Source organism: Coffea eugenioides, chromosome 3 (genome assembly GCF_003713205.1).
Source record: "Coffea eugenioides isolate CCC68of chromosome 3, Ceug_1.0, whole genome shotgun sequence".
Lineage (NCBI taxonomy): Eukaryota > Viridiplantae > Streptophyta > Magnoliopsida > Gentianales > Rubiaceae > Coffea > Coffea eugenioides.
In genome coordinates this window covers 5,106,294-5,133,897 of record NC_040037.1, presented here as the reverse complement: position 1 = coordinate 5,133,897, position 27,604 = coordinate 5,106,294, and the positions used below count along the sequence as shown (strand labels likewise).

Sequence of the window (27,604 nt, the reverse complement as noted above, 5' to 3'; positions counted from 1 at the left end):
ATTTTGCTTGCAGCTGACTTTTCGCTTGACTAATCGATCAAAGACTTTGCCTTTAGTTTCTTATACTTGTCATTTTACAATCACACGCTCTACCTTTGGTTTCTTATGCTCATCATTTTTGTCGTTCATAAATCAAGAGGTCTTTGATTGTGAATCTAAGCAGCAGATAAACACGGAAACCCACTTCAGGGTAAGTCCTTACCTGTGGAAAATTATGCAATCACCACCATGCACTGAGCACATGGATGTATGTAGTTTCTGATTGCCAGAAAGGAAGCCTCGGATTCATATGTATACTAGAGATGTTCTTCGATAAGATAAAACTGCACATTTTCCACTTTCCACTTAGATAATGTGATATCAGCTACACCCAATACCAAATCTACAACCCAACAAGCATAACACGAAAAGAAAAACATTTAGGATTCTTCATCAATGAGAATCTCCGAATCCACCATGGTATTTAAATTGCAGCAAAAGACCCTAACGTATGTATATGTACAGGTTTCTGGGCGAGGAACTTCACTGGTAGACCCGAAGGACACATGCTACCGAGCTTGATTATCAACATCTTCTGAGATGTTGAATAAGAACTGAGGCAGAGATGCTATCCTTGGAAGATTTAGCAGCAAGTCCCCAACAGAGTCCTTTCTAGACACAGGAGGAGGCTGCTTGCACCCTAAGATATCTTCCATTTCCCCCTCAGCTACGGCAGACTTTTCATCGATCTTGCTTCCACTGGCCTGTAAAGTAAAGCTTGAATCATCTATTCTCTTATCCATCACCAGCACATCAGAAATGCTCTCACTTACAGGACTAGTCATTGGTCTTAAGGCCAAGAAAAGTCATCACGTAAATAATCCAGTGGACTTCAATTCAGACATAAATAAAGCAACCCAACATATTAAAAAAAATATCCCCTGAAAACTGAATTAGGGAAATAAGTAGCAAAAGTCATCCAAAATATACCTTCTCAGCAAGAATGCGGTCACCTACATCAAGAGTGGGGTACATAGAAGTCGAGGGAATTGATCTTGGCTCAGCTAAAGATGATCTGAACAGAATGCTAATGCCCAAAGCAGTAAAAGTAGCCTTAGCATTATCGGAACAGACATTTAACAGCTTCGACAACCAACTGCTTCTAGAAAGCTTTAAATCCTCGGACATAGCCTCTGATGAAATAGCCGCCACTGCAGCAACAGTACTCTTCTCCACAACAGGCCCTTGCTTCCCGGTATTACTAGACTTATCCGCCGTAGCAGCAGTTCCCCCTTTATCTACCAAACTCCCCGCCTTCCCAATACTGGGTTGGCTACTGGGCAACCACTTAGACCCCTGTAAGAAGGGGATGATGGAAGCCGGCTTAACCGGTGAAATCCCAAAAACACCCGTAAAAGAAGAAACGATTGACGATGAAGAAGACGAAGAGGATGATGTAGAAATCGTATTTTTTTACTTCCAAAAAAGCCCCTGCCTCGCCGTTGGTTTCTGTACAGATACATGTGTTTTGGGTGGCGACGCCGTATAGGTCCTCAATTAGCATAAGAATTTTAGTTAAGGAACTTAATTCGTGCGATAAAATGTTGAGGGACCAAATCGACTTTAGTAAAATAGTTTGAGGACTAAATTGGCGATTTTCCCTAAAATCAACACTCAAATTACAAAGAAACTAGCAGAAATAGTGGCTTTGTTTGGATATTATATATTTTCAAATAATATTTCGTTTGCATCATAAACATATTTTTCAATCCACCTTTTTATATTTTCAATCATCTTTTTATCTCATATACATCATACCATAAAAAATATTAAAGTAATTACTTTAAATAATACTCTATCGAAACAAATTGACTATTCCCAAGCCTTCGGCTTTTTATGTATTTAGAGATTTAAAAAAAAGATATTAAGAATTTGGAATATATATATATATATATATATTGTCGATACGATAGACAATTCTACACTGGGGAGAGGGACCTGAAGTGACCTAAGGATAATCTGGAGGGAACTAAACCACTACTGGACCAAACAGGTACACTACACATCCGTATGAATTTTTTAAATAGATTCACATAATATAATAATTAGTGAAAGACAATATTTAAACCCTTGACCTCTCACCTGTCAAATCTTAATGCTTTGGCGCTGGTGGTTAAGAATTTGGGGTAAAGAAAAGTTATAAGCAGTACGAAAGTACAGTCATGTACGGCAAATAGGCTCATTACTTTATACGGAAATGCGTCCGATTGCCAATTTGTGGCGACATGACGAGAGATCTTGCGATTTGATTGCCTGCTATAGAAACTTGGTTCCAATCCAATCTGCTGGTCTCTTCAACTGCCTAAGACCAATGACATGCAGCCGTTATTTGCTTTTTGATAGAACCCATCTCATCAAATTTAATTTCTGCTTGAGAAAACCATCCATGAAGTGAAATGATCAAGGAATTTGTCGAATTAATCAACGCCACCCGTATTTTTTTTTTTAAAAAAAAATTTATTTAGAATGTTGCTCATATTTTTGTCAAATAAAAAGTTTTTGTGAACAGTCCCATAAAGAGAACAAAGAAGTTGATACGACTTCCATAGAGACAGTTTGTTTGGATAAGAGTTTATTTGGATGATTTATTTGAGATATTTACTGTAGCACTTTTTATGATGTGATGTATGTGAGATAAAAAGGTGATTGGGAAGATAAAAAGGTGGTTGGGATTTGTGAGAATAAATTTTGCAAACCAAATAAACTCAGTCCAAACAAACTCATGATATGCAATATATCTTGCCTTATTAAAGAATTTTTGTTAAGTTTTGCACTTTCATCTCAATTGATCAGCTTCGTCTAATCAAAGTGCCATAAACGAGTACATCATAGCAATGGCATTCAGCAACAGGCACCCCACAAGCCGGCCGACTTAGCAATTTAGCTTGCAGAAAGCAAAGGCAAGAAAGCTATTTTCTTATGGAGGAGTGTATCATGTATTAACATGGCTAAAACTGACTTGGCACAACTAGTATTAGTGAACTGCGGGAGCATGTAATATCGCAAAGGATCTTTTGTCTCACTTTCTGTGCCATTTCCAAAAAACAGAGGCAGTACGAAAACAGTGGAGTGAGAATAAACACTTCCAAAGATCACCTTTAGTTTTAACCAATCAAACAGGCAATATTAAAAGAAAGCCGGATTTTCACATCAAAATTCACATGTCATACCATCAAAATGTGAGAAGAAACTAATAAGTACAACTTTTTCTTGTCTTCATAGAGGAAACTTTCCAGTGTACTTGACATTGTTCGATCATATTGCTTCCTTATACAAAGATAAAGACGAGGCACTTTGACATTAAACACGGAAGTCACTTTTAACACTCAGACAAAGAGGGGCTTTAATGAGTTCGAACAATATCTACATATTTAAAATGAGAAGAAAAAAAAAAAAAGAAGTATGTCGCTAAACCCTCTAAAGCGTAATCTTTTAACTTCTTTCACTCAAATTTGAATATTCACCAGGATTAAACAGGAGCAGTCCTGTTTGAAGTAGTCTTGGCGTCCTCATCATTATTCTCATCCTCATTTTCACCTGACAACTCCTCGAGTGATTTTCCTTTAGGTTCTGGCACTAAGAAAGTGAAGAGCATCCCCAGTGCATTAACGCAGGCAAGAACAATTAGTGAATTCTTCATACCAATACCTGTTGGGTAGCCAGGATCAGTTTTGTTTGGATCTTTGCTTTGGGAAGCATACAAGAATCCGAATGCCCCAACTATTGCTCCTGCCTTTCCTGCAGCTGCAGATATGCCATGGCACGTCGACCTCAGTCTAGCTGGGAAGATTTCAGCCGGCACAACAAATGTGGTAGCATTAGGCCCAAAGTTTGAGAAGAAGAATGTCAACGAGTATATAACCACAAAGCCAATACGGTGAGCCTTCTTAGTCCAGTGATTGTATGGAATTGCTAAAGCAAACATGAAAACAGTCATGAAGAAGAAGCCCATCAGTTGAATTGCAAATCTTCCTATGACGTCGATAAGAGCCACCGTAAACCAATATCCTGGGACAGTACTGCATAGAGCAATCAGAGTTTGTGCCCTGGCAATTTTGAAGAGCTCCTCCCCTGCACTCATTGTTGCAGCTGGTGGGATCCATCCAATTCCACTCAAAACATCCTTCTGGAAAAGATTTTGGCTGTAAAATGCAATATCAAGTAAAAACCATGTTGAAGTAGTTCCCAATAAATGAAGGCCATGACGACGAAGAAATTGTCTAGAAAACAATCCATAGCTGTTGGATGATCTCTCAGTGAGTTTCTCCACTTTTTCCACTTCAGGGTCAAGTTCAACATTTAACACCCTAGCCATATCTTTAGCTGCCTTCTGAGCATTCCTGGCTACAAGGGCCGTGTAACGAGCAGTTTCAGGCATCTTCATTCGCCAGTAGTAGGTAAGACCAGCTGGTACAGCTCCAAACATCAAAATAATGCGCCACATATAGTCAGCTTGTGATATTGTTGATGCTGCTTTATCTTCTTCATAAGTTGGTGCAGGATATGCATGATTGAAAGAAGCTGAGACTATAATAGCCACAATTCCACTAGTTAATATTCCGAATCCCTGCATAGCAAAAACTGCAGAAATGAATGAACCGCGAGTCCTCTTGTTGGCATATTCAGACATAATTGTTGCTGAAAGTGGATAATCTCCTCCAATCCCAAAGCCAAGCCAAAACCTGAAGAAGCAAAGTGTGGCAATCACACCCTGCGGTCTGTTGCCAAAGGAAAGCCCTGAGGCAAGGGAAGAGACAACCATAAGAACTAAGGTTATACCATAAACCTTTTTCCGGCCCATTTTGTCACCAAGCCAACCAAAGAATAGTTGGCCAACCAAGGTACCGACCAAGGCAACACCAGTGACAGCTGATGAGGCGCCGGGAGGTAAACTTCCGGGCTTTTTGGAGTCTGGGTGGAAGTAGTAAATGCGTCCCAGCAGCTTAGTACACAAGGAAATACTGAAGAGATCATATGCATCAGTGAAGAAGCCCATTCCAGCAACTACAATTGCTGTGAAATGGTAAAGCTGTGTCTTGGCAACATCAAGTGCATTAAGCACTTCCAGTTGCTGTCCCCTAGCCATGTCTACTTTTTCTGCTTCCTCTTTCTTGAAAGCTTAATTAGCTGCGGTACGTGAAAACACTCGATCAGATCATTGCATATCTTATGTGCATCAGCAAAAATATCAGAGTAGTTTGATTCAGATATAAGAGCATAGGATTTGGACATGAAAATTGGCAAAATTATTAGTGTGAAAATATAAGAACATAGAATCTGAATTTTGTTCATAAGCCTTGTTTCAAGTACAGTAAAAATTTCTTATCCAAATTGGATTCGACTTTCAGTAGTTGATCAAATGTAACATACTGAATAAGTCAACCACCAATTCAAAATTTCAGGCATCAAAGAAATGAGAAATCACAGCAACTTTGCAAATAATTCGTTCACAAAGTAAAAACAAATTTATCACCTCTGTTTTTCACGAATTCGAAGTCACTAACACTAAGCTGAATGCATGTACTGATAAATGATTAGAATTCCACTTTATCATTCCGAAAGTGTGTATGTGATAATTCTTACAAACCCCGTTTTTCTACCTTTGGAAGAGGATCGAAGAAGTGAGTGACCACTGAGAAGCACTTACTGATCATATTTTTCCAATTTCTGTCATCAAATATGATGATAACAAATGTTTTGGACAGGTACAAAGCAAATTATTCCCATACTTGTGAACAAAAAAATTTGTGCCTTAAGTGAGAAATAGAATACAATTTCTCTGATCTGAAGGAAGCAAAAAAAGATCTGAAAATATGAATAATCAGTAGTATAAGGCAAAAAAAGACTGAATATGTTATTAGGCCGTCCGGCCTTGCATATGTACTTGGGACATCTGATTTGCAGAAGCATTGTCTTGCCTGAAAACATTAGTAACTTAATTATTCTAGCTTTGCTAACTATTTCTACCAGGACCAGTTGACCACTAGCCAAATCCATGCTCTTAAGGACCGTCAAATCACTTGAAGGCTAAAGCCTACATGATATAAGTTGATAAAACTCTCATCCCAATATCCTTACGGTGTAAGGTTCAACGCCAATTTTTCCTATGTTCTGATTTCATTCATCTAAAAATCGCCCCGAAAGCTCCTCCACCATCCCTTCCTATGGTTGCCGCTGGCGGGCCGGCAATGTCTGAAGCCAAGTGTTTACATAGACATAACTATTTTTACATAACTTTTTGCATGTTAGATGCAACGAATAGAAACTAAGATGCCCAAAAAGGGTACTTGCTAAAGTGGTAAGATGCAATGCATCCTATATGGCAAAGACTAAGAAAAACTCAAGAAGCTGTAGCCTTGTAGGATATCAAGAAGAACATAGAGCAAACGTACCTGATAGCCTACAACACATCAAAAAGGAAGGTGGATATGATCAAGAATGCCGGAAAAAATAAGAATTGGATTGGAGGTAGGTGTTTCTGAGCTGCCTGCTGTCTGGCTTTATAAGACATAATTTTGCCTTTCAATTTACACGAGCCAATCAGCACCCTACGGCATCTTTGGGTATATCCCTTTTGAAGTCAACGGTTTTACAAACATTGCTTCCTCCTTGTGAATTCTCATTATTTTTTTGAATACTTTCCGAGTAACAATTAATCACATGAATACCTAGTTGCCTTTTAGTATAAAGTTTAAGACACTAGTCTGTCATCATTGAACCAAGGTTATTAGAGAAGATTGTGAACTTTGCCTTGCATTTCTTATCAGCAATCTTATTGTGCTGACCTAGAAGCACATGTAAGCCCCAAAAATTAAGCAATAAGAAGATGGTGCTGCTTGATTGGTCAAAACCGTCCAAAGGGCCACTATTAAATCCATTGTGCTTTGTGCAACAACTTACAATGGATATAGTGAAGAAAAGAAGAGATGCCTTGGATCATTTGAAAATACTGCTGTGGATAAATTTAGGAAAAATTATGGGTTGAATGGAGAATTTGAGTCATGGCAGACCCCAGACCAATTAACTGCATAGGGTTATAGATTCTATGCTCCTAGTGGAAATCCATAAACGACTAGTTTCCTCATTCCTGCTGTGGCAGTAAGAACTAAGAAGTCTTAGAACCTGAATTCTTTTGGTATTTTGTCAAACTTTTTTTGGCAGATAGGAGCTAGTGTGTCTTTTAATTAGAAGCACTAGGAAGGCATAAAAAAGGTTCATCTTTTAATTCCCTTTTACTGTTTGTGAGCAAGAAGACAAGCCCGAACTTTTGATTTTTGTTTATGCAATAACTCTTTCTTTCTTTTTTTGTTTGGGCATCTTATCCGCAATAAGAATTCAATCAGATACCATTGTATATTCCTATTTACAGTAGCATTGAACTCTGCATCTTTGGATGCCACCTTTAAATGTGAATCAACAGCTATGGATGATTTTCCAGGAACAAGAACTCCGTTTGTCAACAACACCAAGGGGACAAGCTATTATTGTCTCATCAGGGATTGGTCGAGAGACTTTGAGACCTCCTAGTTTATGAGTTTAGTCAACAGAATGGGGTACACCAAAAGCAATAATGACTTGCCATGAATCTTGTATGGTCCGCAACAACATGTTTTCGTCAAGAAGATGCCTGGAAATTTTGCAAGGATGGAATAATTTAGACGACCTTAAGCCAAAATCACAAATTGACCTTGAAAGACTACTAATTCACTTTCTTCTATCGCCTCAAATGTAATTTCCAGTCTTTTTTTTTTCTTTTTTACTTCTTCATTTAGGGGGGAATGAAAATGATTTTTGCTTTCTTTCGTCTATGGTAGTTATGCTTGACCCTAATAAGAGGTACAATATGGGAGTTGTATTGAAAATGTATTGAAATTTCATCAGTAGTTTCACCATAGGAAAAACTTTGCAGGGATCAGCTGGTCAATATATTAAGCTTGAGAGTTAGTTTCAGTTTGTAGTAAATTTTGTCAGTCAAATTCTAAGTCATCATTGCGCGTTAACGTAGTGTAAGTCAAAATTTAATATGAGAAAGTGCCAGTATTTTTCTTCCCAGATATTGCAGCTGATGGGTGCTTAATCCTAAAGAACAAGAAGAAGATTTCAACTTCCAATTACAATAATATCTTCCTCAGTCCCAGGAACTTGAAGACTTACTGTGCTCCAAATTGCTTATTGATGCAAGCATGCGTGTTCACGCTGCATGATCTTATGAGGCTGTATTTTGCTACTTATTGATAAATTTTAGAAAAGGGTGTTTTTATTCATGGTGTTCCAATGTCGTTGACATTGGTGAGAGTTTATACAGAAGTTGCTTTATAAAGATAATGACTACAAAAGATAAAAACCCATCAAATTACAAAATAAAATCATATCAAACTAGGATTCAAATTACAAATCAAACAATTTGAGACAACGACTTATCAAATAAGATGTTGTTAAAAGTAAAATCTAAAACCTAACTAATCTTCAATATTATCCATATGTGACATTCTACATTGAGCTAAAGAAGAAAGGATTAATCTTTCATACACTAACACTACTGTATACACTGTTATCGTTGGAGGAATGACAACTATACAAAATTTGAATTTGAAATTCAACTTTTGCACATATATCATGAATCCAACAACGATAGTGTATACATTGTCAGTGTATATAAGATTTACTCAAGAAGAAAAGGGCAATAGAAAAAATTGTAGATCCTTTGATATAACCAAAAAAAAAAGATCAATAATTTGTGTATGAGGTGATTTTGCTTATTTTAAGTAGACTGAGAAAAGGTATAGAGTTGTTTAGTGGAGTACACGTATGTCAATGACACTTTTCTTGCGGGTACCAGCAACCAGCTTGACCATATGTGTGTGTGTGTATATATATATTACATACACTTTGAAGATAATAGGTTTGAGTTTTTCTTTCAACAACCCTGGTCAATTCTCAATATTGTAGGACTAACAGACATAATAAATTTAAGATATATTTTTACTTGGGGAAAAATTGTTGTATAATAAACGTTTTTTTATTACTTTTTTATTTCTCTAAATACCTCTTCATCTCACATACATTATATCAAAAAATATCATGTTTAGATTTTTCTTTTCAATTGTCTTTAGACTTGTTTGTGGCAGCATCTTTTTAGTAAAAAAGCAGAAAATCTGAAATTACCAAATAAACCTCTAATTATTCAACTTCACGGATTATATAAATCACAAGTCCGATGTTACGCTAAATAAGTATGATTTCACCAAGAACAAGAATCTTCTAATTTTTTGGAATTTCAACCTTAGTTATTTTAGATCAAGACCTTACCGACAACTCAAAAATTTCATTCATTCACTGAAAACTATCAAGAATCTCATCAATCAAAACTATGAAGAAATAACATCCACAAGGTCCCATCATATGCCTACTAACTGCCAAGAAGTAAAGACTTGAAACAGACCAAATTATTAACTTCCAAAGATAATAGCCAATAAGTTGTTTTAGCTGTGGAAAGCGTGTGGGAAAACCGCGTTTACGTAACGAGAAAGTAGAATAATAGGCTAATCAAATTTGCTCTATTGGCCCCCCAATCATCCTCACAATTGACCAAGACTTTCGAAGTAATATCAATTTATTGAGTCATGCTGTATGGAAATTGACGTGAAGCTAAAGGTCTTAGTCCCCAAAAAATTGACAGATTTGTTTAGATCGAACTTTCCATTGCAATTTCCTTACACGTAATTTCGTGAAATAACAGGACAACGAAGTACCGATAACCCCAGCAGAATGTGTCATAATCACAATAATGACTAATGAAAGTATGATTTAAAACAAGAAATTAGAAAGTAATTACAACCTCAACTTTTAGTATTTGGCCTTTGTTATTGTCCCCCCCCCCCCTCCTCCCATTTTCCTCCTTTCTTTTGCATTTTTATCTTCATGCCACATCATTGCAGTTGAATAGTAAATGTTAGAACATTAAGATGATTTTTTTCTGTTTCAAAACTTCTTACTTACAATCTGTCTTATCTTATCACCCAATCCAACATTCTCCCATCCAGATGATCAATTTGTTTTATTCTTGTACAAAAACTCGTACTTAACGTTCGATACTCATTATTTAGGACGCCTATCCCAATTCCTAAAGGGTCTAAAAAATGATCAGATTACTACAATGAACTTGTGTCCTACTTCTAATCCTTGCAGTAGGGCGAGTGGCATAAATGGTCCATTAGTTGAATACACGTCTTGGCTACTGTTTCACATGAAAATGATGCATAGTTGAAGGGATTGCTTATTATCAAATACAGTACAAAGAGAGAATTCCATCCTAAATACTACAAACTTCTGTTGCCATATTCTTTAGCTATGTCGCAGATAATTTCTTATTCTCCCGTTCCACTTTTTTCTTAGATTTTAAGATTGGAACCCTGAGTATTTCCTGTATAGTTCCTCTCCCTTCCCATCTCCTTGATCAATATTTGATCCTTGATCATAGTTGATAGCTGCTAGTGTATGATGCTCATGGATCCAAACTAAAACATAGGCAGCCTATATTCCCCCGATGGTATATAATTAACCTGTCTGTCAATTACAATCTTGTTTTTCCTCTGCCCAAGCACAAGTTTTGGTTCGGTTTACCCGGTGACCCGGATACCCCTTCCTCTGAAAAAAAAAAAAAAAAAAAAAAGCACATGTTTTGGTCTTTCAAAATTGACTGTTGATTCTTAAATTCTTCCCTTTTCCCTTCTCCTTTCTTTCTGAATGGGATGGAACTTCTCTTAAACCCCCAAAAAAAAAAGAGAAAAAAAAAATCAGAGATAGAACTAAAAGTCAGTGCTAATTTTAACTAAAGCTACACTAAATTAAGGCCACAAGCCACATTCAAAGTAACCCTTTAGCCTTATTACTCCCAATATTCATTCTAATTAGTATTCTACTGGAAAAGGAATTTAAAACCATTACAGCCTGAAAGAGCCCCCACCAGCCCAGTTTAGACCCATTTCAGCTTGACCGCGCAACCACTGAGTATTTGTCTCAGAACAAGAAAATTTCTTTCTTGACAGTTTTGAAAAAGCACTCTAAATTGAGATTGGTGACAGAATTTTCATTAAAAAAAAAAGGGAAAAAATTAAAAAATTGATTTCTAAGGGACAAAAGAGTTCAGGAAACTAGATGGGGTTTTAAGCATAATTACAAGGAAAAAACTGAAGGATCTAGCTGGAAGATAAAAATGGTTCACTAGAGTCATTAAGGCATATACAACATGCAACAGTTATCTAGTTCCACCATATGATAGTCACACCTAATGCCCCCTCATAATGAGTAAAAAGGATTACCAAATCCCTTCTACCCCAGCTTTTAGAGTCAACAAGAGTATTTGGTTTTTTTGAGAAATTCAACTCTTACAAAATCAGCCTGCAACATAGACAATTACTACAGCTTCCCCAGAGGCAACTGCCAAGGGAAAGAAATCTTCAATCCACTGTCCCTGCTATATGGTGTTTCAATCCCTGTCCCTTCGACCAACATGATTTGCAGAACTTTCATCTCATCTTCATGCTTTGTATGGCACAGATGTAATCAGCAAGTATTTAAGGAATTCCTTCTGCAGCTGAACAAAACTCATCCTACTTTACCAAGAAATGACTGCCAATGAAATTGAAAAAAAAAAATTTAATACAGTATATAAAGGAATCAGCAGCACCAATTGTAATTCTAACCAATTGTCCAATCATCCCAGAAGTTTTATGCTCAGAAGTTCCTCTGAAGGCTCAGAAAAAGTTCAATGACATGTTTATGCTGACTTTGTGAAAGAAATAAAATGTCACTAAATGCGCTAAGTTCTTCTGCATATTGCAACTTACAGTCTTACATTGAAAATAAAAAACAGTATAGCAGACTAAAGTTCATTTTGGATCATTGCACCACAATGTCAGAACTTTCTTAAAACGTATCCTAAAAAAATGTACCAGACTCAGAATATTATATAGGAAATCAATATCTGCATTTATCTTTCAATTCATTAATCATGATATGTACCTTTATGTACTTAAATTCAGACTATGCAGCACTATTCTCTAAGTTCTATATTTGCAACTCTCTTGAACTGTTACTACTATAATTATTCTTTTTTGGGAGCATATTCCATCTACCCCAATGACTACACTAGTAGAATATTCATTACTGCGATTGGCTCCAGATTTTGTCCCACTAAACATCTGTCATTTCACTCAATAAGCATTTGCTTGAAAGTTGAAAGCTATCACGCAAAATCAAACGAAAGCACCACAAAAGATAATGTACCGCATGACAGGAGATCTGAGACAAAGGAGTGAGGCACTATTCCCTAACAAAATACGCTATTTCATAATAATGCAATAGTTAATCTGTTTTGTACATCTGTTTTAAACTTCTCTTTAGACATGCCCCCAAAAAAAAAAAAAAAAACCTCTTTACACAAGTTCAAGAAAATAACTAAACCTGATGACCAAGTTAACAAAAAGTAATTAATTTGGAGGCCATCCTTGCAAAGTGGAACTTCAAGTCTACAAAAGTATGGGGGAAAATTGGATTCAAAAGGAAGGAACCGAGAAGGTTACCACCTTTGTCTTTGCATGAAGGTTTCCAGTTTTAGTTCTTCTGTTGCTCCCAAAACCAAATTTTGGCTTCTTCTCAGCAGGCTTTAGTATTTGGAAAGAGCACATCAAAGTCTCATCAACACTCATCATTGCACCAGCATTGTCAAATTCTCCACAGTAGTTAGGGGCAGAGAATATTGTTACAAGTTGTCTATCAGCGAAAAACTCATATCCATCTTCCACAACCTGTCACAAGTACATAAAAGGACATAAAGAAAACACTAAGCTGACTAATTCAATGCATAAATAGAGATGATTCAACTCAAACCTGGTGAGCCCGGCAGATAAGATCCAGATCATTCTTCTCAAGAAATTCTAACACCTTATCATGGCCAAAGGTATATGACACTCCCCTATCATTCATCCCCCATCCTTTAACATCTTTACTTGGATCTGACCATAGGAGATCACAAAGCAAGCCACTCTCTGGAACATCAGTTGGACGCTGTAGTTCTAAAATTTGATCCACATCATGCAGGTCCGGAGAAAGTCCTCCATGCATGCACAATATCTTGTCATCTATCAAAGCTGCTACAGGCAAGCAATTAAAACATTCTGTGAATACCTTCCACAGTCTGACGTTGAATCTTCGTTTGCACTCATCGTAGAACCCATATACACGATTAACAGAGGCACATTCATGGTTGCCCCTCAGAAGGAAGAAGTTGTCAGGATGCTTGATCTTGAATGCAAGTAGAAGACATATTGTTTCAAGACTTTGTTTTCCTCGATCCACATAATCCCCCAAGAACAAGTAATTGGACTTCGGGGGCAATCCACCATACTGGAAAAGCCTAAGTAGATCAGAATACTGACCATGAATATCCCCTGGCAATGAATACAGATAAACAACCAAATGAGAAAAAACACTGACATTGTCTGAAAACATCAAATTATCCTAACCAGTATAAATAAAGCAGCTCCAAACAGCAATGTGAAAAAAGTTCAACAATAGTACAACCCACAAACTGCATCTTGTTGAAACCCAACAAGCACAGGTGGAAACAAACTTAAACAAGACCAAAGGACTAGTCTCCATCATGAAGAGGTCCATACAACCCCTATAGTCAATTACATCTAAGTTGAGTTTATTTCTTTTCACCCCACCCACTCAGAGACCAAGGGGGAAAAAATCTTTATTTTCTTACCTCTCAAAGAATAAATACTCGCATTTGCTAGAGTTCTATAATGGTGAAGCTTAAAAAACACAGCTGTTAGTATACATAACACAGTAGGATGATTGTAACTAAACAGATCAAGTTAAAGAAGCACATCAGTGAAAAGCTAATCGTTGTGTATTGCTACAGAAAATCATGTGTGGACATATGCTATGATAAAGATTTGACACGAACCAAATTAAGTAGAAAAAAACTAAATGAATGCATCACTGGCAGAAATAGGTGAACAAGTTTTTGAATGGGTAACCGGGTACAATTACCAGACCAAAATAAGCATCTTCAACAGAAACCATACAAAACCTTGCATATCAGACATGGGGCTTTTGTAAACAATGCAGGGCATAGCCTCCCAATGATCAACAAATCAAATCAAAAGCTACCAAAAATTAACCATATGAAGCGAAAAAATATAACATCCAACTGTCACTTTTTCAGGTTTAGACATGATGTATCCAATATTCACGATAGTGAAATTGCCTTAAATGCATTTCATTTTGATATGTAATTACAAGAGAAAGACTAAAAAATTTCTGCTTCCATATCCAAACTAATGAAAAACTAAATGCTGGCAACAAAAGCCATACAAGAAAAAGACAAACACATGCCCCTAATATTCCAACAATAATAAATAACTAATTTTGTTGGATCCTCAAATATTTTCCAACAATCAGTTGGTTCAACAGAATATCACCTGACTTGCTGCATTCAGTGCTTACATTCCATAATAAATTACAAATGAAGACTAAACCTAACACCAAGCCAGCAAGGATCCCGAAATGAAGATTAAAGCTAACACCAAGCCAGCAGAACAGAAATTCGATTAATCACAGCCAATCAATGACAAGATTCACTCTGCAACCCAAACACAATAGGAACACATATTATGCGCACTGGCAATCATCAGCTAGATTCCAAATCAACATAAACAGCACTTAGATAATGCTCCATTTGCGAAATTGATGAACATTGACCGTAATCGTCTATTTCACTTAAACAAGAGAACATTCCTTGGACACACCATAAACACATTATCATTTCAACCACTATCTTCATCATCTTCTGGACTATAATCTAAATCAGTAACTGCAATCACCTATGTTCAATCAAGGACTTGGCATTCAATTTACAATCTGAGGTAGCTATACATGAAGTCAACAACCAATAATTATAAAAAAAAGAAAAAGAAAAGTTCACATGGAATACAGTTAGTCGGGGGGAGAGGTGAGAACCAACCACCACAAGCAAAATCACTCATATTAACGATACGCAACTCAAAACTTTTCTAAAATAAGCAGACTAAAACTTCACTATTCGAAACCTGCTCAGAATACACTTAATTTAACCATTAATCAACTCAATCATAAACCAGACCAAGACCCACTTCAAGAACACAATAAGGCAACCGAGACCACCAAAATGGGAAAACAACAAAACCTTCTCAAAGTAACCCCTCCGATATTAGAGAAAAGAAACATTACCACAGATCTTGATTGGAGCTGCAAGCTCAAGGAGATTAGGCTGTGCCATAAAGATTTCCTTCGACCTTAAACAAAGATGCCTAATTTCTGATTCCGAAAGCTGCACTTGTTTCCCTGGCCTTCCTCTAACGTCAAGCAAACGCTTAATTATATCATCAACAGCCAAAGCATCCATCTTTCCTTGCTCAAATCTTCATGCACCAAAGAACTCACAACCTACCAAAAAAAGGAACACCAGAAAATGAACTAAAGTTAACTAGTATTTATCCAGATTCGAATTGTCTCGATCACGAATCAGAAGATAAAGAAAAGGCATGGGAGGAAATGGGATAAAGTGAAGTGGGTTGGCGGAATTTGATGGAATTCTTGTCTGGTTAGCATTTTCTCCAGGGGGGAATAAAAGGAGAGGGTTTATAAGTGAAAGAAGAATACTTTATAGCGACTTTCTTTAGCATAGAACATTGGCCATTTTTTTTTTTAATCTTTTCTTTTTGGTGATTGAACGAACATTCGTGTTTATCTGGTGCGTGACTGTGTGAAGATGAAAAGCACATAGAGTGAGACGGGGACTGGTGGGGAGCTGAGAGAACGACCCACGTTAGTAACAAATAGGACCGGGGGTTTGGGCTGGTGGTGGGATGGGCCACGAGTACACTAGTTATTGTTCCCGTCCCGACGATGCACACCTCAGTGTAGGAATTGTACACCATTATAAATAAACTTTTTACTTTGGAATACAGTCTTTGCTAACATGTGAAAGGAGATGCACTGCAGAGAATAACAATAATCCATAACAACTTGAAATTAGGCTTTTTGCTCCGTATTGACCATAAATTTGTTTGGGACGTTTAGAACTGGTAAACCACGACCCTGTCAGATCTATTGTGTAGAAAGTAGAAACTGGAGTGTAAACCCCTGTCAGAACTGGTAAGGTTTTTGCTCAAGGGTTAAATTACTGCAAACTCCATGTAGTTTCGCATATTATGACCCGATGACTCTAACGTTTGAAACTTCTTATTTTTCTTCTGATGTGTCTTTCTAGAATGTGAAAAGTTGACACAAGCCTGTCTTTGTAAAGTCGTTTGTTAAAATGTCTATGTTTGGATAGCCAATTATTTCAAAAAAAAAATTTGGCTTGCATCATAAATACATTTTTCAATTCACCTTTTTATCTCGCATACACCACATCATAAAAAGTGCTATAGTAATTATTTCAAATAATTATTTGGAATAATACTCTATCCAAACAAAGATGATTTCCTTACTTAGTACCCAAAAGAACAAATGTCTGTGTACTTTGTATAAAATTACAAGTAGATTTTGTGGATGATGATAGTGGTGTGCAGAAAGCCTGTGCTACCTGTGATACGTGCTCCAACTCGCTCTAAAAATTAGGTTCCTCGATCCTTTTTTTTTTTTTCAACTGGATCAGATGAGGTTCAGGTACCAGCAAAATACGAGCATAGATACAAGTAATGTGACATGTATGTCCCCTACCATCTTTTAGAGACAATTAAGCAATTCCAGTGAGCAAATTGTAAGATAATTGCGGAAGGTTATAACTTTTACAAGATTTATTCAATACAGAATTTAATTAATCTAGAACATATGAAAATGTCTGATAGTTTATCACTTTTTTTTTCTATATGTAAAATTCTATCTTATTGAATTAATTATAACTAATGTTAAAATTTCATACTTGGCTCAGAAATATTCAATCAAGAATATTGAGCTTTTTACTATATTGTTCATTATCTTTTATTAGAGAATGCATTCTGTGAAATGAGTCTTTGAATTTTAAAATTTTTTATTTGAGTCGTATTAGAGATTGGGCAATGAATTCTGATGAAAATGTATTGTTTTAGATGATTATTTGTAGGCGAGGGGTTTGTTTGCTTTAAGAAGATTCTTTGTGGATCGCAAGATGAAATTGGTATGTACCATTCTTTGTTTTCTCAAATAATTAATTTATAAAAGGAGTTGGTAACAAATACCCTACAATTCAACTCTCTTCAAGCAAGTACTCAGTAACTAGCCACCTACTTATGCATGCAGAGGGTTGGAAAGCCAATCCTTCGCACATCCTTGATATATGCAAAACTATTAAGGACTTTTTTTTTTAAGTGGATAGTCATACAAAACTTGGAGGGTTAAGTGGATACTGTTGGATTTGGATTTTATCCCATCGAAAAAATGTATTTTTTTTTATTTTAGAGATAGAATAAATAAAAAAAAAGGGTCTAAAATGAGACTTAAAATATGCAACGGTTTAGGTCCAAAATAATAGTTTAAAAGGGATTTTTAAAAAAAAATAAGAGTCACCATTTAGTATCGAATTCAGGTGTACCAAGTGATATTACAATCTCATCACACATTTTGAAGTGCGTTCAGGTACTTTACATAAAACTAAAGGGGCTAACATAAATATTTTAAAACGTCAAAAGGATTATATAGCAATATGCAATACCATAGGCAATTTATTAGTAATGTATCCTTTCTTTAGTTACTTGACTGCTACTGGTATTTTCTTCTTCGAATAACAATGGGATTTTTCTTTTTCTTTTTCTCTTTCATTTTTGTATTGTTGAGATTGATGTTGGCAATTATGGTAGGCACTGGTGTGGATATATTTTCTTTAACCTTTGTTTAAAAGGATTCCAAATAGGCATGAATCAGACCGAATTGAGAATTTGCTCGCATGATCAAGCTCGCGAAAGTTTGCTTCCAGATGTCACCAAACTAACATGATCAAATTCCTAGAATTTGTTGTTATAATAAAGCGTTAATTCTTCGCGCATCTTGGGCTGAGGTGAACACGCCAAGTATGGATATGAGGTAGTGATAAAGCTTTTTTTTATTTATTTACTTAGGAGTATTCCAATCTTTCGACCAGACTGATCTCCTAAAATTGTGTAATGTTTTGTTTCAAGGATACACAGTTAGATAGCACACGCGAGTCGATCACGGGATCTACTAGTAACTACCAGATTATGGAACCAGTCGAACTACTCGCGAGGGCTTAATGATAAAGCATTTACTCACAATAAATAATAGTACGAAAAATGTGCAATATGCACAAAATCCAAACTTCCATACTTAAAAAAAGCAAAATTAAAATGTTCATATGATTTATCGTATTTATATTGGTACAAAATGAAATTTTAAACTCTTACTCTGAATTTACCTTTTTTTTCTTTTACTCTTTTTTGTATTTTTTTTTTTAAATAAAAAGGGGTGTGGAACTTAAGAATCGAAGAGGGAATCGAGAAATTAGAATTCATACCTTTTAATTTTTTGAACCTTAATTTTAGTCACTACACTACGGTGTTGTCGACAACTCCGAATCTACATGTGTGTCCAAATGGACAGAAGAAAAGATTCTTATGGGCTGTTAGATTTTAAGCGAGAAGTCCACTCCTTACGGTCCAAGAATCTCTTTTGTCATAGTCCATGTTGGAATATGGAATCTGACGTGACTATCTATGTTGGGTTTAACCAGGTGGAAGTATTCCCTCTTCCCTTAGGCCGTGTTTGGTTGCCCGACGAAAGGAAAGTGAAAAATGCAAAGTGAATTCCTTTGGAAACCCTAATGCTTTTTCCTGTTTGGTTAACAAAGGAAAATCCTAAGGAAATGGAAAGGAATTCCAAAGAAAGGATTAAAAGTGTAAGGTTGGAGTCTCTTCTTGGAAAAAAATTTCAAATAATGAAACTTATTAAACAAAGTTTCTAGAGAGTGATATATTTAAAAATTATTCTTAAAGAACGAAAAACGAATTTAGTAAATGCAGTATATTTTTAGTTCAGCCTTTTCTTTGTAAGGCATCATGTTTCTTTGTTCAATTTTTTTGTATTTGCCCTAAAATCTCGGGACGTGTGTACTAGACTAGTAGTTAACTTTATCCTATACAGAGATGGATTTCTCCTCCTCCATCCTAATTTAAGTTATAAATTAATCAAGTTATTCGATTTGGGCTCACGAGTATTGTTTTGAAACCTAGATTGGACCGACCGGTAATTAGTCCGACCATGAACTAGGCATGGTTCTAGGCTAATTCATACTTTGGATTTGATTAGACTTAAGTACAAGTGAGAATCATTTGAACCGTGCAAATCGTTCAAACCGGAATGAACTATTGAACGAGCAAATTTTTTTTGTTTTTGTATATTAAACTGAAAAAAAAAGAGAATATATTCTTTTTAACCCTAAAGACTAATCACTAAGTGCCACACCAATTCACTTTCTTCTCATCTTTTACCTCTTATCAAATTTTCATGTCTACCTTCTAGTTCCTGACTTCCTTAAGGCTTCAAATTTCTCTTTTTTTTTAAAAAAAAAAAGTTGCAATCTTTAATTTCCAAAGAAATGGTTTAAAGTTTAAACTCACAATATCTGTTTCCTAAAGACATGAATTTTGTTTAATTTCAAAAATATTGTGGTATTTTTGGGTAGGATTTAAGATTAATTTTTGGTAGAAACATTTGAGATAGAATTTATTTTTTTTAATAAAGAGTAAATCTTTTTTTAATAATTCTTGTTTTTCTTTTGTAAGTGGGAGATCTCAAACCTAGAAGCTCTCACTTACACTCCCTCCCCCGTACCACCTAATTCAACCCTCTCTCATAATGGAATTTATTTGTTTGAACTTATTATTTAAAAAATTTATTTATAAAGTCCAACTTCTTTGAAAATATTAAACTTTTTGTTGGATAAAGTCTTAAATTAGTCTATTGGATGTCTTATTATGTGCACATATACTTATATAATTTATTTTAAAAAAAACTTCATTGAATTAGAGTCGATTTGGTCCGACTAGTTGAACTGTGACTTGAACACCTCTTTGTGTCAATTAACAGTTCGGATTTCAAAACATTGTTCACAAGTAACTCAATCAAAGGCTGGATTCGAATTTAGCATTGATCAAGTTTGAATCGAGTTTGATCTACTTGATAAAGTAATCGAATCAAATTCGAGTAGAAAAAATTAAATTCAAGTACTTATTGAGTCTTATTGAATAGTGTATTTATAACATAATTAAAAATTATTTATTATAAGATTATGAAATTTACTAAAAAATCGAACTCAAAAATTCAATTGAACTCGATTTGGTTGAGTTCAAGTAAAGTAAAATAAGCTTGAGTTAGAGCTCAAACTTAACTTTTGAAAAATTCAACGAGTTCAAGCTCAAATTTTTTCACTTGAGTTTTAATGAACTTGATGAACTCGAGCTCGAATTCAAATATTTTTGCCTAAGTTTAACTTGATTGGATAGCAACCCTAAGGGGAGGGATGGGTTAGATGGTACGGGAGGAGGGAGTGTAAGCAAGAGGTCTCGGGTTTGAATCCTCCTATTTACACTACAAAAAAAAAAGGAGAGATTGGATAGCAATCTTAATCAGACTATTTATTTAGAACTCTCACAATTACCTATTACCCGTGTCTCAAAATTTCTAAATAAATTTTTCAAATCCTTGTAAGCAAGAGGGATGGGTTGGATGGGTATGGGGGAAGGAGTGTAAGCAAGAGGTCTCGGATTCGAATCCTTCTGCTTACACTACCAAAAAAAAAAGAAAAAAAAGGAGAGATTGGATAGCAACCTAATTAGACTATTTATTTAGAGCTCTCAGAATTACCTATTACCCGTGTCTCAAAATTTCTAAATAAATTTCCCAAATCCTTGTACTCCGGACATCATCCGGATAGTTCATGTAGGTGAAGAATTTTTTTTACCCAATGCCCACTAATCCAAACCAAAGATTCCTTTTTGCGGACTGAAAAAATCTATGCTTTAGCGCCAACCAAGAAAACGAAATCTATATTAATTTCCTCAGGCTGACGTTAGGATCAATCAGTGTTCACAAGGGTTTGATGGGCACTAGAGGCAGAAATGATATCAACTATAGAAACCCATGTCTGACAATGCATCAGCCATGGGCTTCTTTGCTTGTTTATGGCATCAAACGTGTTGAAGGAAGATCTTGGCCTGCCCCTATTCGAGGTAGCTTCTTTTTTCTTTGAGCTGCAAAGCCCATGTTTCACTTTTTATTTTACTTTGATAATCTCTATTTTGTCTGTTTTATCACTTGCCATGTAAGTGCTTTTTTTTTTGGGGCAATGAATTTGTGACCATTCTCTCTTTTTGATTGTGATTCTAGTTTTTAGTTTGTTCCATCTTCATATTAGACCCTTTATAGGAGCTTAAATGATGTTGGAGGTGATTTTTTAGCTTGCATTGTTAGAAATTTTATTCCAAGTTTAGGTTTTTATTGTAAAAAGAGGAATAGGGGAAAGAATCAGAGGCAGAAATGATATCAAACCCTTGTGCCCATCAAACCCTTGTGAACAAACCATTTTTGTTCACAAGGGTTTGATATCATTTCTGCCTCTAGTACCCATCAAACCCTTGTGAACAAACGATGGTTTGTTCACAAGGGTTTGATATCATTTCTGCCTCTAGTACCCATCAAACCCTTGTGAACAAACGTGTTGAAGGAAGATCTTGGCCTGCCCCTATTCGGGGTAGCTTCTTTTTTCTCTGAGCTGCGAAGCCCATGTTTCACTTTTTATTTTACTTTGATAATCTCTATTTTGTCTGTTTTATCACCTGCCATGTAAGTGTTTTTTTGTTTTGGGGCAATGAATTTGGCACCATTCTCTCTTTTTGATTGTGATTCTGAGCTGCGAAGCCGATGTTTCACTTTTTATTTTACTTCGATAATCTCTATTTTGTCTGTTTTATCACTTGCCATGTAAGTGTTTTTTTTTGGGGGGCAATGAATTTGGGACCATTCTCTCTTTTTGATTGTGATTCTGGTTTTTATTCTGTTCCATCTTCATATTAGACCCTTTATAAGAGCGAAAATGATGTTGGAGGTGATTTTTTAGCTTGCATTGTTAGAAATTTTATTCCAAGTTTAGGTTTTTATTGTAAAAAGAGGAATAGGGGAAGGAAACAGATGTATGCTTTATGGCCCAGTAATGGAAATGTTAGCCAAATTTTGGGTGGAATACTTATTGGAAATAGGTTTTGGATTCATTGTGATCCGAATTTCTACCTTTGGACTTTTTTACTGTTTTAGCTGTGGTTAAAAATTTGTATATCCTGCTGTACTTCTGCCACACGTTGCAGTTCTGATTGATACATGTGCTGAAGTGGGGATTGCTGATTGGGAGCCGGCAGATGATGTTAGTTAAAGCTATTTTAGACATCGGTGTTGGCACCAAGAGCTGAGTGTTTATTTTACGACTGAATGAGTGCATGGTCGTTTATTCTTTAGAAGGCAGTTCTTTTTACCTCTAATACCTCGAATTGGACAAAAAGCTGATATAGACATTATTGGTGAAGGAGTTGCAAAAGAATCTGTTGGATTACCAATCTTGCATTTAATGTCAGCTATTAAAGTATGCTTCCTATTTGATTTTAACTTTGAATGGAACTGCATTTTCTTTTCTGGGGAGATATAGGTTCTGAGTTTCTCTCTTTTCCAAGTCTTTTTAGGTGGCAGACAACTTTCAGGAAATTCTTGGATTGGGAAAGGGAGTGGGGTAAAATTAAATACAAAACAAGATTCATTATAGTTGTTCTCAGAGTAGCATTCTACATGTGACTATTGCAGAGTTTAACCTGGTACTTATTGTTATAACACCTATCGTCTACTGAGATTTGCCAAATATGAGTAGAGACTATACTAGTTCTGTGACAGCCGGACTATCTTGTCACAATTAGAGCTGTTAATCGAACCGGGCAGCTCGCGAGCCGAGCTCGACCCGGCTCGATAAGGGCTCGACTCGGCTCGTTTATTGAGAGAAACGAGCCGAGCTCGAGTTTAACTTGATGCTCGTTTAATAGACGAGCCGAGCTATGCTCGGCTCGTTTAAGCTCGATAGGCTCGAATAGTAGGGGTATTAGTGTCATTTCATTATGTATTTGATACTCTACAAGCTCGATAGGCTCGAGTTCGAACTCGAAATTGCTTGAATAGTAAGGGTATTAGCGTCATTTTAATTGTGTATTTGATATTCTACAGGCTCGACAAGCTCGAGTTCGAGCTCGATAAGCTCGACTCGATTTTGAACTCGAGTTCGAGGTCGAGCTCGAGTTTTCTACCGAGCACATCGAGTCGATCTCGAATAGTTTGTGAAGCTCGAATTACTAATCGAGCGAGCTCGAGTTGGCTCGATTAGGGGTTCGAGTCGAGCTCGATTATCACATGCTCGAGCTCGACTCGGCTCGTTAACAGCACTAGTCACAATGCCCATTAGCTTACTGCCTTCTATTTACAGCTGCTGTCGAAGCTTGGGCATCCTTCTCCAATTCACTTGTGCTTCTCCTTTTTTTTTTTTTTTTCTGTACAAAGTCCTTCTATTTGACCCTAATATAGATTTCTAAAACCAACATAAAGGTTGACTTAAGTTCTCGCTTGGATCAACTGTTCCTTTAAAATGAAGCAACTGTCAGTTTAGGAGATGAGTGTTTGCTCGATTCTAGCTTCCCAAATGTATAACTTTTACTGAAAGTCAAACATCAAATCCAAAAATAGAGAAGACACCTTCCAAAAAGAAGTAAACAGTTGAGCCTTCTCTAATGTATTTGTATTTTCCTTGCGTCATTGTTCCTGATGATACCCGAGAAACCTTAGAAGGATCCTGATATTCTCTACCATGCTAATTTTCTGTCATCAACTGGTTCTTCTAGGAATTCTGGAAAATTTCCTCAGATTTTGAAGCATATCAATGTTCAAACCTGAAAACATGCTGTTTCCTTGGTCAATGTTGTTGGCCTGGAATTTGCCTGCCTTATCTTGTTGACTTGGTCTTGAAGAAGAAAAAATTTGAACTTTTGTGGTTTTCAATTGTGATGTAATCCTCACTACATGTTTGCTGTCATGATTGGGAAGAGCCAGTTTGGACTCTTGTTGCTTTAAAAAGTTCCAAAAAGGCAATTATTGCCTGTTTTCCAACTTGCATGATTTGAGATTGGATTCTATAGTGATAGTTGTGATATGTTTACCCTTTTCTTATTCAGGACGACTTTGGATTCATGCTGCTAGCAAGATCCCAGAACCAGCTACGATCCAAGCAATGGAGGATTTTTACAGGGAAATATATGCAGTGGATGGAATTACAGATATTACATTTCCAGAGCATTATCCAACCTCAAGATTGATAGGTTGTCAATTACTTCCTGGAGTAATGTTAATCTTCTGCTCTTTGTTTTTGTTTATTTATCTATATATTTATTATTATTATTTATTACTATTACTATTATTATTTTTACATATGTTTAAACTAGTAAATTGAAAATCTGCGTTTTTAAGTTTCAAATGCCCAAGTGTTGGTTGGGAAAATGCCTTTTTTTTTTTTGGTGTAATGTGTTCCACAGCTCCCCTGACTTTGTACACCAGTTTATAACTTTGTATTGCCTGATCAAATTTCTATATGCCTGCATGGCAGTATACCATGTTATGCCATTAATGCTGTTGGATGTGCCAATTTGTGTTCTAGAATTGAAAGGAGTAATGCACAGGTGTACCTTATTATGCTTTAGTGGATATGTTGGATATATTGGCTTCTGTAGTCAATAGAGTAAAAGATAACTTTGGAAACTTGAGGGAGCCACTCGATCTGAATCCACCATGCGCATTATGTGTTTTTCAAAATATTTGCAGGAAAGGGTAACTATAAGATCTAAAGTGGGATCTTTAATATGGGTATTGCTCTCTTGCTCAATAGTGAAGGATCTCCTTTCAGAAAATTTTCCTCTTTCTGCTAGTTTGGTTGGACTTCAGTTCCTTATCAGCACTCGTACTCTGTCCTACATGAACTTCAGCCAACACAGGATGAGGCCTTTAGATCAATCACTTTGACATGTTCCGTGACTAGGATATGATTTGGTTCGAAACGTAGTATCAAGAATAGCATTATGTTACTAATTAGCAGTTTGAGGGCAAACCCTAGTCATATCTAAGATGAGATCCTGTTGCCTGTCAGCAATTTTTGTTGCCATTCCATTGTGTTCAATGACTTTGTATACGATAACTTGTCAAGTATCAGGAGAATGGCCCTAATTTTGCAGATTAATGGTCAAGGCCTAAAGGCAGTTGAATATATGTATTTGCACATTTTATATTGACTGGGGAATTCAACTTGGATCACAGAAGTACCGGTCAAGATTTGATAACTTGCCTTTACCCTCATCATGACCTACGTAGTTCAAGCATGACTCATCTCTAGTACAGTTGTGGATGCCTATGTATTTAGGTTATCTTTTTTGTGATGCATGGTCCACTACACATTGTGCAAAAAAGAGAATTAGTCTTGGGTGGAAGAAGGGGTGACATAAGGTTAATGCTGAGGCTGTTGTAGTTTGGTCATGTCGTGATTTTGTGTTTTCTTATCTTCTCATAGATAGGTTTTATTCATTGAGAAAGGGGAAACAGAGGAGCTGAGGGGCTGCAAAAGGCCCTTGTCAAACTAGATCCAAGTTGCTTTTCTATGATCTTCTCTACCCTTTATGGACGTTGTCTATGACTTTTGCTATGTGGTGGAAACTGTCTTCTTTAGGTTTCCTTGACTGTGGGGCATTGAGTTTCGTTTTTGTCACAACTCTTTTCTATAGCTCTTCTGAAATGAAGAAACCTTTTTGTCCTGTTGAAGAAAATGAGGAACTATAATAGTACAGCTAACCTGGAGAGTGAACTATTGCACAGGTTGTGTTGAGGTGGTTGGATGCGTTACTCGTGAAGAACTAGCAAGCTGGGAGGAGGTTCCTGGAGGGGTAAGCCACTTTGATATCTTGTCTCTCTTTCTTCACGTTTATTGTCGACATTGCAGCTCCTCTAGGTGTTCACCATTGGTAGTCTGTGCTGGTGTCTTTCCTGGTAATACATCCTTGTTTTACAGGTGCAGCTAGAAGGGCAAACTGATTTTTGTTGGCTTTGTGAGCAACCTCAGGTTTGTGTGGTTCATACAGCTAATTTTTTTTTTTTATTTGAATGTTTTATTTTCATTCTTGGTAAGATTACAGGGTTTTGGCATGCTTGTTCTCTAGCAAACGTATAATCTCATCTTGGCATGGTGCAGAAACTCATAGTTCCTTTTGAGATGCGAGGATTCCAAGGAGTTTATAATTTGGAGCATAAGGTAAATGGCATATCTATTGGATGTTTTGGTTTATTCCCATATTTCTTACAGAGTACATATTCAGTTACCCACCTGTTTCTTTCTTCAATGCGTATGGATGTAACTAGTTTCTTTTATGCATTATTGCATTTGCATTTGTTTACGCTTGTACATTTTCTGAAGATACATGAAGCTGCTGCTAGAGGTCTTTCTCCAGTTAGGGTGCCAAGGCCAGTTAAATTTCCCCTTCCAGATCCGCGAGATCCATTCTCTTTGAAGCCAGGATCACTTGTTTCCACATTTAAGGGCTCTGGCATGCCTAAAGTGGAGAAATCGGAGAGTCTTACTGCAGCAATTGCTGGTGCCCGTGCAGCTGCTACACAATTCTCAAAGAGCGGCAGCTTTGAGCCTGCTGCAGTCGGAGCAGGTGATGAGCCTATCTCTTCTAGAACAAGGAACAAGTCAACAGCGGTTTAGAAGCTTAATACCAATGCAGCTGGGAGATCAGATGTACAGGTTATGTGCATACAACAGTCAGATCTGAACTTAATAAAGGGACGGGAGTTTGAGGATTTGTATTAGATTAACGCTTGCATTTTGCTTTCGTGATTGACTTTAACGTCAGGAGTAAGCATAGTTCTGCAGGTAAAGATAATCTTGTCCATAACATATTGGTTTCTTTGTACAGATTGTAGATGGGATTTACATCAGACGGCTTGGATTGCTATTTTTAGGAGTTTTTTTTTTCTCAGAAAATGTATTGTCGCGATTTGATACATGTGAGGTAAAAAGATAATTGGGAAATGTGTTTACAGAGAATGTAAAAATTTTTGTACAAAAAATTACATAAGCTGTACAACTCAGGGTTGTTCTGACTTCCTAGCGTACCAATTAATGCAATTCGTTTCTGTTCGAATGTGTAGTTGGTTCATTTGATTCCCTGCTTTGTTTTGTTAACATGCCGCCGCTCAAGTTGAAAGACAAATTTTGCATGTTACAAATTCAAGGACTACAATTTTTTTGTTAAAAAACATATAATGTACTATGATCATAATCCGATATTCCAAACGACCAAGTACTTTTAATTTGACTCCGGTAAGAACTCCAAACACTTATGGAATGATCCAAGTAAGATCATCTCTCCAATGCTTAACTTAGTCAAGTAAA

General features: G+C 36.4%; 4 protein-coding genes across 4 annotated transcripts; 1 reads left to right on the top strand and 3 right to left on the bottom strand.

The window, feature by feature from the left end:
* Window positions 1-548: 548 nt before the first annotated feature.
* On the bottom strand, window positions 549-1,395 carry LOC113765067 (thylakoidal processing peptidase 1, chloroplastic-like; the record flags this gene model as incomplete). Its single annotated transcript, XM_027309116.1, has 3 exons — window positions 549-743; window positions 970-1,135; window positions 1,223-1,395. Coding segments are annotated over 3 exons (534 nt in total), but the record flags the coding sequence as incomplete, so codon positions are not given.
* A 1,786-nt stretch (window positions 1,396-3,181) lies between these two features.
* On the bottom strand, window positions 3,182-6,544 carry LOC113765233 (probable inorganic phosphate transporter 1-3). The gene is made up of 2 exons (XM_027309337.1): window positions 6,432-6,544; window positions 3,182-5,166 (listed from the first exon to the last, which is right to left on the bottom strand). Exon 2 carries the CDS (start codon window positions 5,123-5,125, stop codon window positions 3,509-3,511), a length of 1,617 nt encoding a protein of 538 aa, XP_027165138.1. The 5' UTR covers window positions 5,126-5,166; window positions 6,432-6,544; the 3' UTR covers window positions 3,182-3,508.
* A 4,563-nt stretch (window positions 6,545-11,107) lies between these two features.
* On the bottom strand, window positions 11,108-15,831 carry LOC113764738 (serine/threonine-protein phosphatase PP1 isozyme 2-like). Its single transcript, XM_027308715.1, has 4 exons — window positions 15,319-15,831; window positions 12,931-13,490; window positions 12,627-12,848; window positions 11,108-11,670 (listed from the first exon to the last, which is right to left on the bottom strand). Exons 1-4 carry the CDS (start codon window positions 15,491-15,493, stop codon window positions 11,647-11,649), a joined length of 981 nt encoding a protein of 326 aa, XP_027164516.1. The 5' UTR covers window positions 15,494-15,831; the 3' UTR covers window positions 11,108-11,646.
* Window positions 15,832-20,960: 5,129 nt separating this feature from the next.
* LOC113764739 (activating signal cointegrator 1-like) lies at window positions 20,961-27,328 on the top strand. The gene is made up of 6 exons (XM_027308717.1): window positions 20,961-21,314; window positions 24,342-24,485; window positions 26,026-26,093; window positions 26,219-26,269; window positions 26,399-26,458; window positions 26,621-27,328. The coding sequence occupies exons 1-6, from the start codon at window positions 21,185-21,187 to the stop codon at window positions 26,912-26,914; spliced, it is 747 nt and encodes a 248-aa protein (XP_027164518.1). The 5' UTR covers window positions 20,961-21,184; the 3' UTR covers window positions 26,915-27,328.
* The last annotated feature ends 276 nt before the right edge of the window (window positions 27,329-27,604 follow it).